Source organism: Parastagonospora nodorum (assembly GCF_000146915.1).
Source record: "Parastagonospora nodorum SN15 chromosome Unknown scaffold_5, whole genome shotgun sequence".
Lineage (NCBI taxonomy): Eukaryota > Fungi > Ascomycota > Dothideomycetes > Pleosporales > Phaeosphaeriaceae > Parastagonospora > Parastagonospora nodorum.
In genome coordinates this window covers 961890-981701 of record NW_001884553.1, presented here as the reverse complement: position 1 = coordinate 981701, position 19812 = coordinate 961890, and the positions used below count along the sequence as shown (strand labels likewise).

Sequence of the window (19812 nt, the reverse complement as noted above, 5' to 3'; positions counted from 1 at the left end):
GCGGGCAAGGAGGAACCACCTGGTCGATGGAGGCGCAAACCGCTGGAGCTCATTCGGCGGGGCGAAGTGGACTTGCAGTGCTAGGGGAAAGACGCTGCAGGCGCGAAATGGCATGCATGGGCGGATGACAGCCGGTCGTCCCCCAAGCGGGCTAGCAGGGGGGCGATGTGAAGGTCGAAGGGTGGGCCCCGAATTGGTGTGCTAGTTGTGTTGGCTGTGCGCTGCGGGTCGCTAGAGCCATCGTCGGGGCTGGCGGGAAGTGTCCCAGCTCGTTTCCCCTTGTGGCACCCCGGCCCAGCGCACCCATGTGCCAATATTGCGGGCGGCGTCAGACGGCAGTGGGAGCAGTAGACTCGATGACAGCGTCGCTGAGGCTGCGGTGTGCCTGGTTGCCTCTTGCTCGCCTGGAGACGCCGCAAGGAGGATCCTGTCTTGCTGCCCCGGCCCGTGGAGAGCATGGCGACGGCGACGGCGACAAGAGATTGTTTGCTGCTCATCTCATCGGTGCCGCCATCACTCGTCGGTACGCAGCCGTCTGCCGCCCGGAGCTTGCGCAACACCAGCCCCCACCCCGTCATCCTCGCACTGGCCCGTCACGTGCGCTGCTAACATGTCGCCGCCCGCGGCCACTGGCGCTGTTGAGCACAGCTGAGACGAGACGGGACAGCCCTGGCAGGTGGGAGGCCGTTGAGATGGAGATGAATCTGTCACTGCCTCGGTCGAGAACCGAGAAGGTCATGGCCCCAGGCCTACTCTGCGCCGCGGCGGCAGTCGCGCCCCGGTTCAGGCAAGCGCGGCCCACTCCGCCAACCTCGCCCACTTCACCACCCCAGGCCATCAATGATCCATTTCCTTCTCGCTCGCGCATAGCAAACACCAGCAACGTCCGCAACGAGCATGGCCCTGCCAGCCCTGCTCGCCTCTGAAACGCTCCGAACTCCACTTGCCGCTTCGGCCATGCACTCCTGAGTCCCGGCTCACTGTGCGCGCCATTGCAGAGAGGACCATCGCACACGAAGAAAGGGACTTCGACTCATGGCCCCCACGGGACTTCGGGAGTCCACGACTAATCTTGTCGCTGACTGACTGCTCCTTCCGTCGCCGACGTTGCTGCGCAGATCACAGATCACGCCCAAGGCCAACATGTTCAGTCGCGCCTGCTGCACATGTGGCGCAGGATGATCGTCTGTGGCATTCACCACTACTCCTACGCCTACCATGGGCCTCATCATCGCAGCCTACAGAGGCTCGGACCGAATAGGATCCAGTACCGTGTGCCGCCTTACCACCGTTGTGTTTCGGTTTGCCGAGCACATTTCATTGGCTCCCTTGTCGCTTCCTACACCGATGACCACATGCCTGGAGGACCTCGTCTAGACCGCCCCGTCTGCATTGGGAACACGCTCCATCGCGTCACTGAACGGTGTGCGACCATCGTGGAATGAGATTGCGCAACAACCGAGACCGATGCCCATGGATCACAGCACATTTCAGCAAGGCACAACTCGGGTGTGCATCACCATGCGTTGGCTGTGCTGACCACAGCCTGCATGTCTTGATTACTCCTTCGGGCCATCTGCATTACAGCATGCAACTACCTGCTGCGTCAACTTTGGCCTCCCTCGCTTAGCCGGTGCTGCCTATCGATGGTCAGGGGTGAGGTTCGGAGCGGATATGCATGCGACTCCATTTATCCTCTTCAAGTTCCCAAGTCGTTGCAACTTTGGGAAAACAGACTACGAGTCCGTGGAGCTGCTGCCGGGCTCGACCTACCACGGCAACGTGGCCGTTCACTCAGGTTCCAATCTGCCACGCCGTTGTCTCCACCTCACTACGTTCTCGTCGCATACGATACTGCAAGCCGCTGTCGTGTAGACGTGCGGGAAGTCTAAAGTACCTTTGTCTCCTATAGGCAATCCCTTGTTGGTCCTTTATCGTAGTGCATATGAGCTGTCGGCCAGGATGTACTGACAGATTTCTCACTTGCGTAACGGTCGGGTCTCTTCCCGTCGTGTCACAGTTTCATTTTGATGCGTTCGTTCTCCAGCTCGCAAAATGCTCGCCCAACAATGTCGACCGATTGTGGCACCTCCGCTTAAGGTCGGGTCAACTTGTGTCTCACGGCGTTCTACGGTCCAAGCTCTCAGAGATCGGTGACAGAAGCACGCTCACGTCACTAAGACATTCTCGTTGGGCACAGCAGGTCAACATCAGCTTTGTGCAATTGCCACTCACTGCGCCCTTATGCTTCGCTAGGATCGGATGCGTCTCCCCGCCTCGCTTCTGCACGACATGCATTAGCCGGAGATGAATTAACAACATTGCGGAAGATCACTGTTGCAGCCTTGATGTGCTCACATACGCAGCCTGTGGTGAGCATGGACCTCAACAGCGTAGTTGCATCGCTTAAGCCTTCACTCTGCATCTGCACAACATCAGACGGGTAGGCTCAAGTTTCTAGGATAGGAAAATTCCAACTGTCGCAATCCACCTGTTGACCTACGGTGACCAACCGCGCCCCTCTGATCCACTTCCCTGCAGTTCCACGCATGCCAGGATTGGCCCATCTCCACAGATGCCATTCAATACAATGCTCTGGTTATAGTCAGGCATGTGCCAAAGGTCTCACCATGTTCAGATATCTGCACATGGACTAAAGTACCAATGTCACATGCAGGGTTGCGGCATTCGCGCGATTAGTCTCTACACTCACCTGCGGCAGTCACAGCACCCACAGTCTTGATGACGAAAGCAAGGAGAATTTCTCGGATGGTTGACCAGTCCTTCCCAGATCATGCCGCCTGTCTATTCTGGCATCGGGACTTTGTTGCTCGCCAGGGTTCCTCCGCACAATACGCTGTGCTGACTGTTGACATGCAGTCGTCCGACAACAATCCAATGGACAGCAACGGTAGGCTCCGGGAGTAATTTCCGATGGCTGGTCGATTTTATGTTATCAACATCTCTGCCACGGGTCCACGGCTATGCGTCTCCATCACACCAATAGTTTCAAGACACCACTCTTCCTCAATGTTATGCTTAATGCACGTCAAGGTCGAAGGCAAAGTTCGAGTCTATTTCAAGAAACTACCCCACCCCCATTACAGACATGCTCTCAACGTTTTCCTCGAGGCTAAGGATGGCGTGAGGTTCGTTGTTGAAGCCAGGCATCCGCCATGTTGATGCCTCCCGCTTGTGGAGTTCCGCCCGACGGGCCGCAGCCGGCGGACGTGCCGATGTTTCAGATCGCCCAGAGGTGGTGTCCGGAATCCTGGCGCGAAGAACGAGTCGCTACCGTCGTTTCGAAGATATGACTCGTGCAGTAACCATACAACATGGCAAGGTCTACAATCGTTGCGTTGTGGGTATGGTAACGTCAGAGAAACATGCACTCCGCCAAGGACGAAACTTGTAGCGCGTTATGCGACAACACCCATTCCACGGAGCATCATGTCGGCATGATCTCAGTAACGTAACCACGCCTTCAAACTCGTCGCGAGGTCATAAGTCCGCTCGAAGGTACGTGCATTTAGTATTGGGCATCAATAACTATACTAGGCTTGGTCTAGCTTTGCAAGAACGTTAAAGTTCGACACCGACCTCCCTGTACACCAACATGCCACGTTATTTCGATCTTCCGTGTCGATCTAGTGGTTTGCTCGGCATTCATGCGGCGGTTCTGCGTGGGCTGCGGCATTGGCGTCGTCATACTTCCCGTTGCTTGAGCTCGGGCATGTAGGACCGTTATAGCCTGTGATGGATGTGCTTGGGCATGCATCACTTGAGCTCCTACCACGCATTGACATACTGACGGAAGACCTTTCGGATATCCTTCCTGTGCATGATGCTTTGCGTGTTATGAACGGCCCTTCTTCTTCGCGACTTGAAAATTTCGCGGTTACAACGCTCTGAATGAGTTCAGGAAGGGAGGGCGTCGGGCAGAGCTCGGGCAGTTGGGCTCTTTGAAACAATCCCATCATGTATGCTTACAGGTAAGCGGCGCCTCACTTTAGCTGACGCGCTTGCTCGGCCAGATTCTCACGCCACGGAACAACTCTCACTGCTTTTGAGGTTAGAGGTGTAGCACATGAACGGCACAAGGTTGTAACAGTGCTGATCGCGGCTCGAACTTGGGCGATTTAACAGACTTGGAAATAGGAAAAACGATCGTTGTCAGCTGTTAGGTATCCTTCATTCATTATACGTCTCAAACGGCGTTTCTGATGTCGCTTAGTGTTTAACTCTGCTGGTCGCAGCGGCAGTTGTAGCCAGACTTGATGTCGTGTCCGCAGTAGCTGATGAGCCACTGGAGGGAAGCAGGTCAAGGGTAGTAGTGCTCGTAGCTCCTTCTGACATCCTGGAGACTTTGGTAGGACGCACCGGAGTGCATGTAACTCTATTCCTACCTCTGACCCTTGAGCTATCTCCGTCTTCGTCCTCATCTTCATCGTCCCGACCGTCGCCAAATCCAGAGTCCTCCCAATCTTCAGGGTCAATCCCGTCTTCTTCTTCACTCAACTCGCTGTCTTCCTCACTCTGCGGTAAAATGACAGTTAGAGAGTCTATCGTAGTGATAATTAACAAGGAAAGGACGTATGAGTAGTACAAGACGGTGTTGGCTGATATGCTCCGGGGATAGAGAGACAGCATGAATGGCTCTGAAAGGGAGATGTAGGTGGCAGGATGCCTCGAACATACTTGAGATTAAAATAACGAGTAAAGTAGAGGTATACAGAAAGCCTTTTAAAAACACAGAAATAGGTATAAACCGAATCATCCAAGTTTAGATGGAAGTGTGAGGTGGAAGAGGTGACGGGGAAAGGCGGAGGTAATAGTGAAAGATATGTCGCATTTAATAGAACAACATCTTGTTACTAACTCACAGGACTAAGGTCCTATAGTTATGTTTCACTTTGTAAATGATTTTGTTCCAGTGGGAAGGTGGGAAGGTGCTATGGCTTCGGTCAAGAATTTCGAGGGGGTTCTCTTGTCATCCGTTACTGGAGGGGGGGGTTGGGTCGGAACGGGTCCTGAGTTCGATCGATACCAGGGTCATATGTGATTTTATCTTTGTATATTTCCTCATGTCTAATTCTTCCGCTTTTAGAGACATGATGTTACCCAAATTTGTTTCATTGACTCCAGCTAAATTAATAAATTGCTCTAGTACAACCCTTGTGCCACACACCGATAAGCAAAATCTCACTGATGTAAGCCTAAGCGATTATCCCAGAAGCCTCCTCCGCAGATGCAATAAGCTGTCTAATTCAGGTATTCGAATGCCATGTTGAGTATAGATAATCTGGTACTCCCTCCATGCTTCATCTGTCGTGTGGACCGAAGCCTCCAGGTTTCTAGCTGCCTATTGCACCTCAGCTAGTTGAGGCATGCTGTAGATGCGCTGGACTGATGTAGTCGTCTAAAAAGCGCCCGCCGCTCGCCAGTTATACGATTGACTTCTATGTGGAGACGTCCTCCGGCAGCAGTGCCCGCTTACAGTCTTTCCGTGCTGATTCAGTTAGTTTGTGTGCCTCTTAGATCCTCCACCAAACTGTCCCATGCCACTCCCGTGTTGATGAACAGTGGCAACACATTTTGGAGAAGACATGTCCCGCGTTCAGCCACTTGTATCGCTCGAACCGCTCATCCATTGGTGGCATGCATATAAATTTCTACATGGTTGTTGATGTTGACTGGGGCCGCCATCGAGTTGCTGTGGCAGCTTGATGAAACTTGAAAATGAATAAGTTGGCATAATTTTAGTGCTTTCAGTGTTTGAAGAACTTTATGTACTCTCATGGTCGACCATCCACGACAGATTGGTGATCCGCCCAAGCATGACTGGTGAGCAATCACCTAGATGTCTCAAGCTCCTTGCCTAAAAATCCTACAATCTACTGGTAGCTCAGCCTGAGTCAATTCAAAGCATATGCTAACCCTGCAATTGGCCCACCAAACCGAAATTTCACTCTGAACTAAGACACTGCTGCAAGATCCCTATCGCCTCGATCACACTATTCCAGAAGTACCCGTTAATACTTATAGATACCACCATGTTCTGTGTAGCGTGATCCTAAGCACAGCTGAGAAGGCTGGAGCTATGCAGAGTTTTTGCTATGCAGATATGAGCTACTGCTAACCGCATGTCCTGCCATGTGAGCTGTCGAATCAGAATGTAGTATCCACGTGCGCCAGACAAGTGATGCGAAGTATATTGAATTCGTGCCTTCAAACCTGTGGGTATTATTTGACTGCTAGAAATTCCAGTCATCTTTACATAGAGACACTGAAGACGCCAGCGGGTCTCGTCACCTTTTCTGTAAGTGTCACGATGGCAGTCGCGACAGTGGCAATCAAAGGAGTATTTATGCTGTAATTACGACTTTCTTCACCCAGCTTTTACGCATTATAAGGTCTTAGGTAATCGGCCGAGTTTAATCTCTTCACCTGCAGCAATCGTATTGGTTGCTTGCACCATGGCACGCTCGCCATTCCGACCGAAGAATGCATTCGGACGGCGTGAATGGTTGATATAGCTAACGGTATAGAATACTACAAAGCACGTTAAGCTTTCGTAATCCTTTGATGCTCTTGAAAGCATCCGTACATAAATTTCGAAACGGCTGATGTCCAGACGGCCTCTTCGCCAGCATCCACTGCTCGCCATGAGCTGGCGGAACAGGTCCTGTTGATGCTTTGAGACTTTGGCCAATGCTCGTCTGATATGTTCCGTGTCGTCTTTGCATTCTTCCACATAGAAGCGACATCTGGAAGCTTGTCATCATCTGACCATTCTGAATATGATATATCCAGAATGAGAGGACGTACGTCCGGCAACAATCACGTAACCAGATTAGCGTTTCCCAGTTTGTGTAGGGAGAACCGCGTTTTGCGCCTAAAGTCCCGACTTGCTGTTTACATCACAGCGGATAATATATAGCAACCTCTCACGAGACTTCGTTGGAGCATTCTAGGCAGTGTGGAAGACATCTTGGTTGAGGCTGGACTCAAGGAAGACGGGACAGAACAACTCCGTCCCTTTCTTTCGCATGCACTAGCGCTAGAGGATGTCGCTGTGCCATCCGCAAGCCGCATGGTGGTTTACAGTAAAGATATTTCTTCGGCCATGATTCACGAGAGGGTCCCGAAGGAGGACCAACCCAGGCCCGTGCTCATTGAACATGCTGATGGTAGTCCGATCACGGTCAAGCAATTCATGATTGCAGCGCACGAATGCCTCAGCCAGCACAAAGACAAGATCATCAACAATCGAAAGTTCCTGCTCCGGGTTCCACTACTTCCTATAACTGTCCCGGAGCCTGAGAACAGAGATTTGAGCTTTGACCCGGATAAGCATGACCTTTTCTTCAAGGTTGCCCAGGGTACTTCTTTTCCAGACGGCAGTATGTTGGTGGGCGTTGAAGTATTCTTGGAAGGAGAACTGGGCAAGTCCGCTGAGGCTTTCTGTGCAGCTCAACGAGAGTTTGCAGCCGGGATGGCGTCGCGTAGAGCACGTTCAATGGAATGACGAGGCTCAGAATTAGATATTGCTCTAAATCATACGTCCTAACTGTTCTGTTCTGAACTATCGCGCAGCCCTGACCGCATCAGCGTTCATAAGAACATCGACTCTAACTGATCATAACTACACATGTAGCGAATGAATCAAGAGTTCAAGCGCAGACGTGAATGGTATTGCAAGATGTAGGGAGGAACGTTCAATTGATCACGAGGGCCCTTCTCCGCTCCGCATGAAAACTGTGGGTTTGGTCGTGCAACCACAACCCTGGCCATCGTGAACATTTCTTCGCAACCAAATCCTCGCATCAACATTTTTCGAAGCAGCAAAAAAACACGGAACTGTCGAGAACTTAGCAAGAGCAAGGCATCATGAACATCCTCCCACGGAAAATCCCGTTCAGCCCGCTCAACGGCGCGCGGTGCTAATCCCCCAACATCCCGCTACATCCACGATGTACCTTTTCCCATACCCAGCACGATGCCAACCCACGATGAAGAAACACCCCTCCTAAGCTCATCAATCCTCTCCCGGTACGCCGCAGCAGGCATTCTCCGCCCCGACGCCAACGACATCCACATCCAATTCTGCACCCTCGCCGGCGTCCCGCCATCCAATCTGCCACCAAATGCGCAACGCCCAAATGTCGCCCGACGCTCCCTCTACGGCCGCGCAACTCGCAGACGCAATGCCCAGAACCGGACGTATTTACTCACAGCGTCGCTCTCCAACACGCTCCTCCTCTCGCAAGTCGTGCTCGGCGCCGCGCTCACGGGGCTCGGCGCATCAGGCTCCTCGCACATCCTGATCACCGTGTTCGGGGCGCTGAACACCATCATCGCAGGCGTAGTTGCGTACCTGAAGTCGCGCGGGCAGCCGATGCGAGCGCGCATGTTCCGGGACGATTTAGACCGAGTCGTCGATGAGATTGAGAATTCAGAGGTGATGTGGTTGGGGATTCAGAGCGGGGTGCACGGGTACGATGAGATTGCGATTGACGATGGGATTAGTGTGAGGAGTGAGGTTGCGCGATTGACAAGGCTTTATGACAAGGTGGTGAAGAATAATACTATGAATGATCGTAAGTGGTGTCAGTCTTGATAAGGGGTATTTTGCTGACGTTGAGAAAGCGGATATGTATATGAATGCGGTTACGGATGGCGCAGCTGCGATATTGCGGGCTCGTCCTGGACAGACGCCGACGACTGCTGTGGTGGAAACACCGTCTGTGGCTCCTGCTACTAATGTCGCTCCGGATCCTTCGGCGCCGACTGGTGTCGTGGTCCCTCCTGTTGCAACGCCTGATGATCCGGATGCTGCTCCTGCTTCTGCGCCGCCAAAGTCAAAGACACCGCCACCCTCTGAAGCACCAGCAAAGGGCAGTGATTCTGACGATGTGGACTCGTCGAAATCCAGCGGAGAAGGCGATGCGGCACCGCAGACTAATGGAAATGTGGTGAAGAGAGATGACAAGGCGACGAAAGCTACGAATGGCACTGCGAGTTGAGAGAGCACTGTTGTAATGTATCAGTCAGGCTGTCGTATGAGCTACGGGGGCGTAGTGCCGATACTCGCAAAGTAATGTTTAATTGTACATATCCCAATGCCTCACTGGGAATATGATACCTCGAAGACTTCTGCTACTTAGGCTCCCGACTCTGTGCAACAGCGAAGAAGTGGACCTGCGCGGCAGTTCACAGGACAAATTTCTTCATCCACTTCAGCCTCCCGAGTAACCTCCTAGCCTCTACATTGTATTCTCCCCAGACCGTGCTGTGTCACTGACCCACTCGAGGTTCACCACGACCCCAGTCCAAAGAAACTTTGTACGAGCTCCGAGCATCACATCATCAACATCCATATACCAAAGCACTCAAAGCTACACTCTCACAATTCTTCAATTATCGCTACCAACCACGCTCTTCCGCGTGTCCACACAGCCTAGACTTAGCTGCACACAGCTCGGGTTCCTTCCAGCAGCCCACCCCCACCCCATCTATAACGGAGCCGGCGGCTGAGATGCTCAACAAATGACAAACACGCCACAAAATGCAACGACCAAGAGACGACCACCCGTTCTTTTGATGTGTGACGAGAGAGAAAAGTACATAGATGGAAGAATGTGGTGAGAAAAAAACGCCGATGTTGATGCAGCCTGCCCCGACGTGGGGCTCGATCTCTTCCCCAGTCCTGAAAGTTACATAAGTGTTGAAACGCTGAAGCGAGATGATGATGTTGAGATGCTGGAGATGATGTGTAGGGCTTAGTTGAGGAAGCCCTTGCAGCCGACGGATCCGCAGAGACAAGGAATGCGGTCTGTGGCGTCCATTTCACGCTCGAATTTGTAGTCGTAGGTGAGTTCCTCATCTGTCATAACAGTTAGCATTGGTCGTCAGATGAAGTGGAGAGTGGTTGGTTTTACCTTGCCCAATGTCACGCAAAGCGTAGATGACGATACGCTTTGTGTTGTCGACACGGATGATCTTGGCTGTGCAGTTTGGCGTACAGCTGTGATTGATGAAGCGAGCAATGCCACCCATCTTGGTTGCGTCGATGACAGTATCCTCATCAATGCGGAATAGGTAACTCGATCCCACACCCTGTTGATCATATCGAACTTCTCGCAAATCGGCCACACGTTGTCGAACCTTCTCACCGACATACTCAATGATCATATCGTTGGCCACAATATTCTCCTGTGCGTACAAACCCCAGTTGTGGATGGCGGAGCGATCGAACTTGACCAGCTTCTTTCGCTTCTTCAACTGGTTGAAGCGCAAGGCATCACCTTCTGCGCCGGTCATATTCTTGGAAATGTTGATGTCGTTCACCATGCGGCGATTGTTAGCACGATTTGCACGAGAGTTGGCAGTCGACGCCTTCTGTGAGCTGGTCGTGAACTTGAAGCCTTCAACGGAGATAACAGCATGCTCCGCCTTCTTGGCCTGGCGTTGACGCTCTTCGCGCTCCCTCTGCACACGGATACGATGGGGCAGGTATTTGGACTTCTCCGACTCGCGGATCTTCTTGACACCCTCTGTTCGAGCCGAGCCTGTGGGATTTGGAACATAGTATCCTTCGATCTTGGTTTCCGTGCGGGAGACGCCCTCCTCGCCGCCTGGGCGGTTGAGGTGCTTGATAGACTTCTGCTTCCAAGCCCAGGATTGCGCATCTCCGATCTTGGCTGCCTCGATTGACTGTAGTGCTGCTTTGAGGTGTAGCAAATCCTCTTCATCCTTCAGCATGTGTTGCCAACCATCAATGTCCATTACAACACTGAAGTCGTCTTCCACAGTCTTGCGCGGCTCGGTCGATGATACGCCCCACATTACAGAACCAGTATCGTCCTCTTCAGGAGTATCTTCCGTGACAGACACCTCAGGTACCAGCGCGTGTTCCTTGACTTCAGCAATATCCTCCTCTGGAAGAGAGATTTCTGTGACCTCAGCCTTGGCGCTCTTGGCCTCTTCCTCCAGCTGCTTCTTCGTCTTCTTCTTCGGCTTCGCAGCAGCCTGCTTCTTCTTGAGCGACTTGAGTGTCTCTGGAAGCTCGGTGGTCTCAATTGGTTTGGATGGTTCATCGTCCTGGGTGACAATGACTTCTGGATCAAGTTTGTCAACCGGGCTTGTTTCCACACCAAAGATTGCGTCCGCCTCTTGTTCAATCTTGCGCAGCCGCCTGAAGCCTTTGAGAGCTTTGTCTGCCTTCTTCCAAATTGGCGAAGAACGTGGCAAAATAGCAAGCACCTGTTCCAGCTCTTTCTCAGCCATGTTCTCTGGATCCTTGTGGATGCAGTGAGCAAGCAGGCTCCTCGCGTGGGAGTCGTCCATCATCTCGTCGTCGCTGTCTTCACCCCATCCAGCTTCAATGCGGCGCCGCTTAGCACGGTGTGCTCGAGACGATTCCTCCTCCTCCTCTTCGACGTCTGTTGACGGTGCACGACTGATCGGACGGCTCTCCTGCTCCTCTGTGCCACGCGTGAGGTTGCTCCGGCTTTCGTCATCTGACTCTTCAGGGCCCTCAAACATCTCAATCATCTGTCGATGCAGGCCACGAGCCACACGGGGCTTAGGCGCAGATGCCTTTCGTCGCTCATCGGCAAAAGCATTGACAATCCGTGGAGGTTTCTTGCCAGGGCGGTTCCGGTCGTATGGACCAAGAGCCTTTCGACCACGCCCAGAGAAGCCTGCAGCACGAGATTTGGGCGTCCCGGCACCGAAGGGATCCAATCCTGGAACAAGAAGCGATGGCGGTCGAATGTCCTCCTCCTTCTTTCGGGGCTCCGCGATATTCAACCTTCGGCGCTTCTCAACATGTCGCTCCGGTTGCATCAACTCTAGCAAAGTCGGAGCAGCGATGCGAGTTTTGATATCCCCAAGAATCTTTTCTTGCAGCTCCTGCTTCAGCTGCTCTAGGGCTGCCACCACTGGATCCATAGCTTCTGCTCTCTGCGTCTTCTCGAGTTCCAGATCAGCACTCTCTTCCTGGTCCATGCGGTCTTCAATGGCTTTCCGTTTCTTGTCCGCCATAACACGCTCCGGACTGGGGCTACGCTCGTAATCCGGGTCACCATACTGCTGGCATTCCATGTTCATTACATAGGTAAACAGTGGCTTCATATGGCATTCGCGGAAACACCTGACAGCCTCGTCTTCGCCATGCTTGGTAGAGGCAAAAACCACATAGTAGCCGGTCTGGTCGCAACGTAGAGCATCCCACCGAAAGTTCTTTAGACGCCTCTTGAGATGGTCGATTGTTGTGGAGAGGACGGGTACGTATTGGTGTGCAATGAACAGGTAAGGTGCGCGCTTGAGCTTAGGTTTGATCGGATCCTTTTCGATGAGGTGTGATAGCGCAGCCTTCTTGTTCAGCGGTTCTCGTGGAACAGGTATAGGTGGCCGTGCGCCCCGCCCCGAAGGTCCCTTGGGCACATTTGCCGGCAAATCAAACGTCGCTGGTGTTGCAAGAGCTGAAGCCTTCGCCGCTTTTGCAGCGGCTTTTGCCCGTATATTTTCTTCCTGTTTGCGACTCTTTTGCACTACCAATTCTACGAGCTTAGCGCATCTTCGGCCCTCGCGATCGGTGTGAACCTTGATGACCTGTTGTCCCAAGCGCTGGTTCGAACCTTCTCTTTCTGCCCGCTTCGCCGACGTAGATGCTTTGATCGCAACGCTACCCCGAGCCTGCGGAGTGTCGCGAAACTTAATCAAACAGATTCCAAGAGGGCTACCGTTATCAGGATGGACCTCCGCACGTAGGCTCTCGACGTCGCCGTAAGTGGAGAAAAATCCTCGCAGTTGCGAGTCTGGTGTCAGAGGGTCGAATCCAGTTACTACCACCTGAGTGGCAGGTCCGGGACCGCAGGAAATGCGGTTATCGAATGCATATGGCTTAGCGATATAAGGCGCTATTCGTAGCTTCGACTTGGCGGTAGGTTTCAAAATGTAGCTTCCGCTGGTATATCCAGCAAGAGCCAGCCGTGGGTCTGGTGGAGGAGATGGGTCGCCCTGTGAACAAGTCAAGTTAGCCTTTGCATCACAGGGCGACCACATCTATGTATTCAAGTATAACCTTCACATACCTTATCCAAGACCGTTTTGTATTGTGCCGGCTTGCTGTGCCTGACCTTTTTCTCGAGTTTTGCGTCGGAGTAGGGATCGTATAGTATGCGCTTCGCCATTACGCCGTCTGCTGGAAATACGGATTTCCTTGTCTCAGGCGGTGTGTTCACGGGTGTGATGGTGTTGGCGACATTTTCTGGCGCACTCGATGGCGCCGCGCGTGAGGAGGATGTCCCGTTCATCGTGTCATACGAAGTTTTGGCGGAGCGCGGACTGGGCGAGCTGGTCGTCAGAGGTGTCAATGCGGAAAGCGATATCGCCTGACCAGACCGCGACATTGTGGAGAAGGTGTGGGAAGAATTGAGGTGGTGAGAGGTCGTAGAACTGCCCGAAATGACGCAGTTTTATTGTGGTGTCCGAGCGCCGCGCATGGTAAAGAGGTGAATATAAGATACGCTCGTCCTGGTCGGCGCGTTCAGTTGCTGGTGCCGGCGGTGTGGCGCCGTTTGTGAGGAAGCTGTAACGGCCAAGCTCGCGCGCTGCGAACCTGTCGTGGCTGCGACCTAAGGTGCCTTTACCGCGTCTGTCCCGGGACACGTCTCCAGTGGTGCTGGTTTGGGGTGGGAAACCCGCTGTCAGAGCGCTCCTATATACCTTGTGTTTGCGCCTTCAGCAGAATCCTCCCATCTCGATATTATTGTATTATTGGGCCTTGATGGACAATTGGCGCCTGCCGGGATGTGTGTGTGTGCAGGACTCGATGTTGCTGCAGGCCAGAAACGGGTTGGCGACAACGCGACAAACGCGGTGTGAGCGTGTCGGAGGTGCACCACGTGCGACGAGCGCGCAGTGCGGAGAGATGACGAAGGAAAGGATGGGTGTCGTGAGCACACAAATGGTGTCTACACGCGCAAAGAGCCTTGGTGGCAGGAGATGGCTGCCGTTAGGCGTGGTGGAATGCAAGGTTCAAGGTGAGGTGCGGATCACTGACTGCCAAGCGTCCGCTAGCGGCAGTTTGAGGAAAAGGGGAGGTGCGCAATCGTCATCTTTCAACCACAACCACTAGACGACATGACAGACGATTTTTATCAGACAGTGCAATCACGCGATGTTATGGGACGCATATCGCGTCTTCGTCAGCTTCGTGGCAACCGTGTCACTTTCGCGCATCCAAATTCATTGTCAGGCTGACCGCGCCTCGAAGCATGACCGACGCAATTTCCAATGTCTCACAGGCTACACGTCGTATCAAAAGTCGAACATCATGCAACTATTACGCCGGTTGGAGCACATCCTGCTGTAAAAGCGCGCGATTTTTGGGCACGGCGACGGACCCGTGTTGAAGGCACTGTGCTTATGCTGGACGGTGCCGTTGAAAGCATCCGGGGCCCCAAGCGCCATCGCGATCCCAGATCACACACCGAAGAGTCGCGTCGCATACCTCGCAACTGAATATGTGCATAATCACTAGACTTGCATGATATGAATTCTGGGGCATACCACTGGTCATCGTGATAAGATGGGTCACTCTGAAGGTCACCTAGCTTTCGCGTACTACGAGTTGCATGGCCTCGAAAAGCAGTTGTTCTCGAGAGGCAGATGTGCTTGCTGAAGAGGACGTCCATTGCCAACTTTGAGGGCATGGACTAGCTCATGCAATGTTGAGCCTGCCGTAGCCTACTCAGTAACTCGATTCCATGATTATCCTTCCATGATAATCCGATATCAGCCCTCACCTTCATGTTCCGCCTCCTCTCCCACCTAATCCAAAAACGTCCCCTCATTCCACCCCTTCCTCTTAACCCCCAACTCCACAGCCGCACTCCCCCAATCCTCCCCATGATTATGTCCCTCATTCCCACTCCCGCCAATCCCCGCCCTCATCAACCCCTGCTCATCACTCAGCAGCGTCAACAACCCAAAAATAACCGGAATATTGCCTTCGAGCTGCAACCGCATGAGCCCGTGGCTCACCGCATCCGCTATGTATTCAAAGTGCATGGTCTCGCCTTTTATCAGCACGCCGATGGCCACGATGGCGTCGAAAGGCGCGGTGGAGGTTTTGGGCGCGGAGGGGGTCAGGGAGGTTAGGTCGGAAGTGGAACCGAGGAGGTCGGCGGCGGCACCGACGATGCCGGTGGAGGAGGATTGGACTTGTGAGGCGGAGTAGAGTCTGTTGTATTTAGTATCGGGTCTTGGGGGATTGGGGTTAGAGGCGTACTGCTTGACGGCGTAAGGTAGCTCATAGCTGCCTGGCACGCTTTGGACGACTATGTTCTCGTCCTTGACGCCGGAGGCTTTGAGGGCTTTCTTTGTGCCGGTGAGGAGCGCGTCAATTATCTTGGTGTTCCAGCGTGCGTGGACGATGCCGATTCGTAGGGCGGAACCTGAGTCAATGTCAACATGAAGCTCTTAAACGGAGTGGCGCGGGGTGAGACGGACCGTCATAGGTTTTGGGTGCACCAGGGCCTTTGAGGGTCGCCATACTTGTGAGCTTTCAGGGTATAGCTGATGCGCGTCTAAGGGTGAGGTTTGTGTAGCTTGATGGGGTGGTGTGGTTGCTAGGCGGGGTAAGAATGCAGGAACGAGACTCAAGCGGAAGGAGCTGTGAAGCTGCCCCGCAATGCGGTCCAGGGTTACGAATAGCGTCATCGGGCATGGAACACGAGCATCTGAAACGCCAGCAACGCGTTCACTTTCTCACAAAGGAGGATCAGCTGCATATACGAGATTTTAATACGAGAAGATGCTCATTCGTGGCTAATCTCAAAGCTCTACATTCCCGCCAATACATGACTTCGTCTTCTACATTCAAAGTCCATAAGCCGCCGTCCAGACAACTTTAGTCATAACACGATCCGTAGATACCCATACACATTTCATATCCAGCCCTTTCTATGACGCCAATGTCAAACAAATCTTGCCCAATGCTTACTCGACGGTGACCGACTTGGCCAAGTTACGGGGCATGTCGACGTTGACACCCTCAGCAACCGCCATCCAGTAGGACATGAGCTGCAGAGGAATGACGTTGATGAGACCCTGCAAGCAGTCAACGTTGCTGGGGACCTCGATCTTGTCGGTCTTGTCCGCCGGGAATTCGGGGTCGTCCTTGTTGCAAATGATGATGGGACGTCCGCTACGGGCAATGACCTGCTGGTATGCGTTGAGTGACTTGGCGAAGATGTCGTCGCGGGTCAAGATCATGACAATTGGGAGGTTCTCGTCAACAAGAGCGAGCACACCGTGCTTAAGCTCACCAGACATGACGGCTTCGCAGTGGAGGTATGAGATCTCCTTGATCTTGAGAGCACCCTCGAGAGCAGTGGCGTGCTGGGAGCCACGGCCGAGGAGGAGCAGAGACTTCTGGTCCTTGAACCTCTCGCAGAGCTTCTTGATGGGCTGGTCGAGCTTGAGCGCCTCCTTGAACTGCTCTGAAATCTTGGTAAGACCGTCCATGATCTCCGCGCGCCTCTTGGTCTTGGATGCACGGTCCTCACTGAGCGACAGCGCGAACATGACCATGCAGACGAACTGAGAGGTGTAGGCCTTGGTGGAGGCAACACCGATTTCGGGACCGGCGTTGATGTGCACACCGCAGTGGGTGAGGAGAGAGATGGAGGAACCGACGGAGTTGACGATACCAACAGTCAGGGCACCGCGCTCCAAGCAGTAGCGGAGAGCCATGAGCGAGTCAGCGGTCTCACCGGACTGGGAGACGAAGACGCAGGTGTCGTCACGGAAGACGGGTGCCTGACGGTCCAAAAAGTCAGAGGCGAGCTCAACCGCGATCGGGATCTCGGTCAGCTCCTCGAAGATACCACGGACGGCCATGCAGGAGTGGTAAGAGGTACCGCAAGCGATGAAAATGATCCTGCGGCATCGCCTGATGGTGGCAAGGTATTGCCTCAGACCACCGAGAGTGACAGTCTTGTTGACAGGGTCGAGACGACCACGCATAGCGTTGACGACGGAGTCGGGCTGCTCGAAAATCTCCTTCTGCATGAAGTGGTCGAAACGGCCCTTCATGATCTCCTGGAGCTGAATCTCCAGAGTCTGGATCGTACGGACGTTGCTGACGGAGCCATCGTCCTTGGTGAGACGGTGGATGTTCAGCGAACCCTCGTGGATGTGTGCAACGTCGTCGTCCTCGAGGTAGAGGACCTTCTTGGTGTGCTCGACGATGGAAGATGGGTCGGAGGACAGGAAGAACTCGGTGGGCATCGGGACGCCATCGTCGGAGAGGAAAGCGCGGGATTGCGAGCGGTGGAGGAGGGACTTATCGGGGGGTGCGAGCAAGGTGTTACCCTTCTTCAGGGCAACGTTGTGGGACGCGCTCTCGGCGGGGAGAGCAGCACCCTCGTCGTTGTACTCGACATCGACGAAGTCGACCTTCATCTTCTTCTGTGTCCGCACACCAATGACAAGGGGCGAACCCTTGCGGGCTGCGACGACCTCATGTGGGTAGTGGATGGACTTGATGAGCAGACCGAAAGCTCCCTGAAGCTCCTTGATGACAGCCTTGACCAGAGATGGGAAGCTCAGGTCGGGGTGCTCAGAGTAGATGTACTTTGCGAGCTTGGCAATGGCCTCGGTGTCGGTCTCAGTCTCGAACTTGTAGCCCTTGCTCTCGAGCAGGGTCTTCAATTCCTTGTAGTTTGTGATGATGCCGTTGTGCACGACGGAGAACTCCCAGTTAGGGTCGGACCTATAGTAGACGCGTCAGCCCCGCTCTTTAAGTTGATGAAATTTGGTTGAAATGACAGCATAGACCGACGTGCCGGATGTCCAGGCCTCAACCTGTTGACCCAGCACGTTGTTATGCGGCATTGTTGGTGCGTACCTGTGAGGATGGCAGTTCACGCGCGATGGGGGGCCGTGGGTGGCCCATCGGGTGTGTGCGATACCGGCATGTGAGTCGAAGACCTTCTCGAGGTCGAAGTTCTGCTCGTCGACGAGCTTCTTAAGGGAAGCGACCTTGCCAACCTCCTTGACGGCGAAGACCTCGTTCTTCTTGTCACCGTCGATTGCCAGACCAGCTGAGTCGTAACCACGGTACTCTAGACGTGCGAGGCCTGCGTGCAAAGGTCTTGTTAGCTGTTGTTTGTGGTGCCCCACCAGGGGCTACAGCTTGCGGAAATACTCAATCGGAGTCTACTCACCATTGATAAGTGTGTTGAGAATGTACTTCCTGTCCTTCTCCACCAGGTAGTTGATGTAACCAAAGATACCGCTGGGTGCGTCTGTTAGCTGTATGTTTTCATTCAAGAGCACCGGTGTGGGGTGTTGCGGGGCAGCTCGACTTACCACATGGCGAGGGAACGAGTGGTGTGAGTGGGAAGTTCAGAAAAGCGACTGTGGGGTGTTCGAGCTCAATTGACGCTTGGGAGAAGTATATGGGTGGTGAGGAGCAGGTGATGATGGGAGAGGAGCAAATGGCGGTAGCGGGCATGGAGCTTTTATGTCTTGTCCACCCCACCTTAATCCAGCTAGCCCGCCGCTCATGCAGGCTGTCGCATGGGTCGTGGCTGCCGCACTGAAACCACCTAACTAACCACCCCAACACTTCATCATTCTCGTCATGCTACATTGTGACACGACGTTGCTCCGTGCAAGAGCTTCCATTCCAGTCTCTGCCCGTGCCTTCACCCTTATTTCGTCATTGGCCAGGGCACCCATCTACGATCGGACTCCACGAGCTGGCCTGGCCAATCGCGGGCCCGCTCGCCCTGATCGCCCGCTATTGTTTGTTCAGGGTCAGAGGCGCAGCCCATATTAATAGCAACGCTATGCCGTTTTCCCCATTGTTCTCGTGAAGCAGCATTGATTTTTTGGTTCATGAGGCTACTCTGCGGCCGACTAGCTACTCGTGTACAAACGGCGGCGACACATCGTGGAAGCCGAGATATTGTTTTTCAATCCTCAAGGCCATCGCTTACCAAAGTGATTCTAATTCTGATTCTGCACAAGCCAGTGCTCAACACCACAGGCTACGTCAGCAGCGACATGCTTGGCCGCAATAGCAGGGGTCTACTCGCCTATCACACTCGGCGTCGGTTTCACAGCTGTTCCGCGTATTCGGAGCGATGGCTGCGCTAGACTTCCCATGCCCTGGTGCACTGAAGCTGTGGAGAGACACCTGAGGTTCTTCCGGCGGACATGGACCGCGGCGAACGTTTGTCGTTATCAGACGGTGAGCCACTCCATCCGCCCTGCAGCTCACCCGTGGGGAAAGCAAAGTCTAGCCTACATGCTCGAGCACCTATTGTCTTGATTGGTACACCGCCGCAGTCGATATGGTGGTCTCAGTAGCAACGCCGTGCTCTGCGGTGAGAGAACATAGGCTACTGCATTCTTAGTGCTGTGTAGCGACACCTAGCCTTGCGTTCTACGCAAGGCTTGCCGACATAACGCCTAGTTGCTAGATCTCATGATGCTGCTCTTGTCCTTGACCGCCAGGAGGGCGTTTTAAATGTTGTGTGCATGCAATATGACCCCGCCATGCCCAGGTGGCGCTCAGCCGCACTTTCAGCCTTACGCAATGCGGTTGGGCGACTTGATGTCGACTGTTTTGGGCATATCACGCCCTTCATGTGACTTTGTACGAGCTTTTGACTCGTGGTAGGATTTGTGTACGGGTGTTCTGGCATCTGCGATCATGGTCATGTTCGTGTTTAGTTGCTGGTGCATATGGAGTGGCCGTTTTAGCAGATTTGTAGCCGATAGTGAGCG

General features: G+C 53.6%; 7 protein-coding genes across 7 annotated transcripts; 3 read left to right on the top strand and 4 right to left on the bottom strand.

Annotated features, from left to right (window-relative positions):
- Positions 1-356: 356 nt before the first annotated feature.
- SNOG_03807 (hypothetical protein) lies at positions 357-926 on the top strand (the record flags this gene model as incomplete). The annotated part of the gene is made up of 1 exon (XM_001794301.1): positions 357-926. The coding sequence occupies one exon, from the start codon at positions 357-359 to the stop codon at positions 924-926; it is 570 nt and encodes a 189-aa protein (XP_001794353.1).
- Positions 927-3647: 2721 nt separating this feature from the next.
- Positions 3648-3843, bottom strand: SNOG_03806 (hypothetical protein; the record flags this gene model as incomplete). Its single annotated transcript, XM_001794300.1, has 2 exons — positions 3648-3765; positions 3809-3843. The coding sequence occupies 2 exons, from the start codon at positions 3841-3843 to the stop codon at positions 3648-3650; spliced, it is 153 nt and encodes a 50-aa protein (XP_001794352.1).
- A 2881-nt stretch (positions 3844-6724) lies between these two features.
- Positions 6725-7689, top strand: SNOG_03805 (hypothetical protein; the record flags this gene model as incomplete). The annotated part of the gene is made up of 3 exons (XM_001794299.1): positions 6725-6824; positions 6975-7403; positions 7658-7689. 3 exons carry the CDS (start codon positions 6725-6727, stop codon positions 7687-7689), a joined length of 561 nt encoding a protein of 186 aa, XP_001794351.1.
- A 310-nt stretch (positions 7690-7999) lies between these two features.
- SNOG_03804 (hypothetical protein) lies at positions 8000-9026 on the top strand (the record flags this gene model as incomplete). The annotated part of the gene is made up of 2 exons (XM_001794298.1): positions 8000-8600; positions 8650-9026. 2 exons carry the CDS (start codon positions 8000-8002, stop codon positions 9024-9026), a joined length of 978 nt encoding a protein of 325 aa, XP_001794350.1.
- Positions 9027-9782: 756 nt separating this feature from the next.
- SNOG_03803 (hypothetical protein) lies at positions 9783-13418 on the bottom strand (the record flags this gene model as incomplete). Its single annotated transcript, XM_001794297.1, has 3 exons — positions 9783-9886; positions 9942-13026; positions 13101-13418. The coding sequence occupies 3 exons, from the start codon at positions 13416-13418 to the stop codon at positions 9783-9785; spliced, it is 3507 nt and encodes a 1168-aa protein (XP_001794349.1).
- Positions 13419-14841: 1423 nt separating this feature from the next.
- SNOG_03802 (hypothetical protein) lies at positions 14842-15565 on the bottom strand (the record flags this gene model as incomplete). Its single annotated transcript, XM_001794296.1, has 3 exons — positions 14842-15253; positions 15302-15467; positions 15523-15565. 3 exons carry the CDS (start codon positions 15563-15565, stop codon positions 14842-14844), a joined length of 621 nt encoding a protein of 206 aa, XP_001794348.1.
- A 239-nt stretch (positions 15566-15804) lies between these two features.
- Positions 15805-18532, bottom strand: SNOG_03801 (hypothetical protein; the record flags this gene model as incomplete). Its single annotated transcript, XM_001794295.1, has 4 exons — positions 15805-17788; positions 17924-18155; positions 18243-18323; positions 18388-18532. 4 exons carry the CDS (start codon positions 18530-18532, stop codon positions 16012-16014), a joined length of 2235 nt encoding a protein of 744 aa, XP_001794347.1. The 3' UTR covers positions 15805-16011.
- Between the last annotated feature and the right edge of the window lie 1280 nt (positions 18533-19812).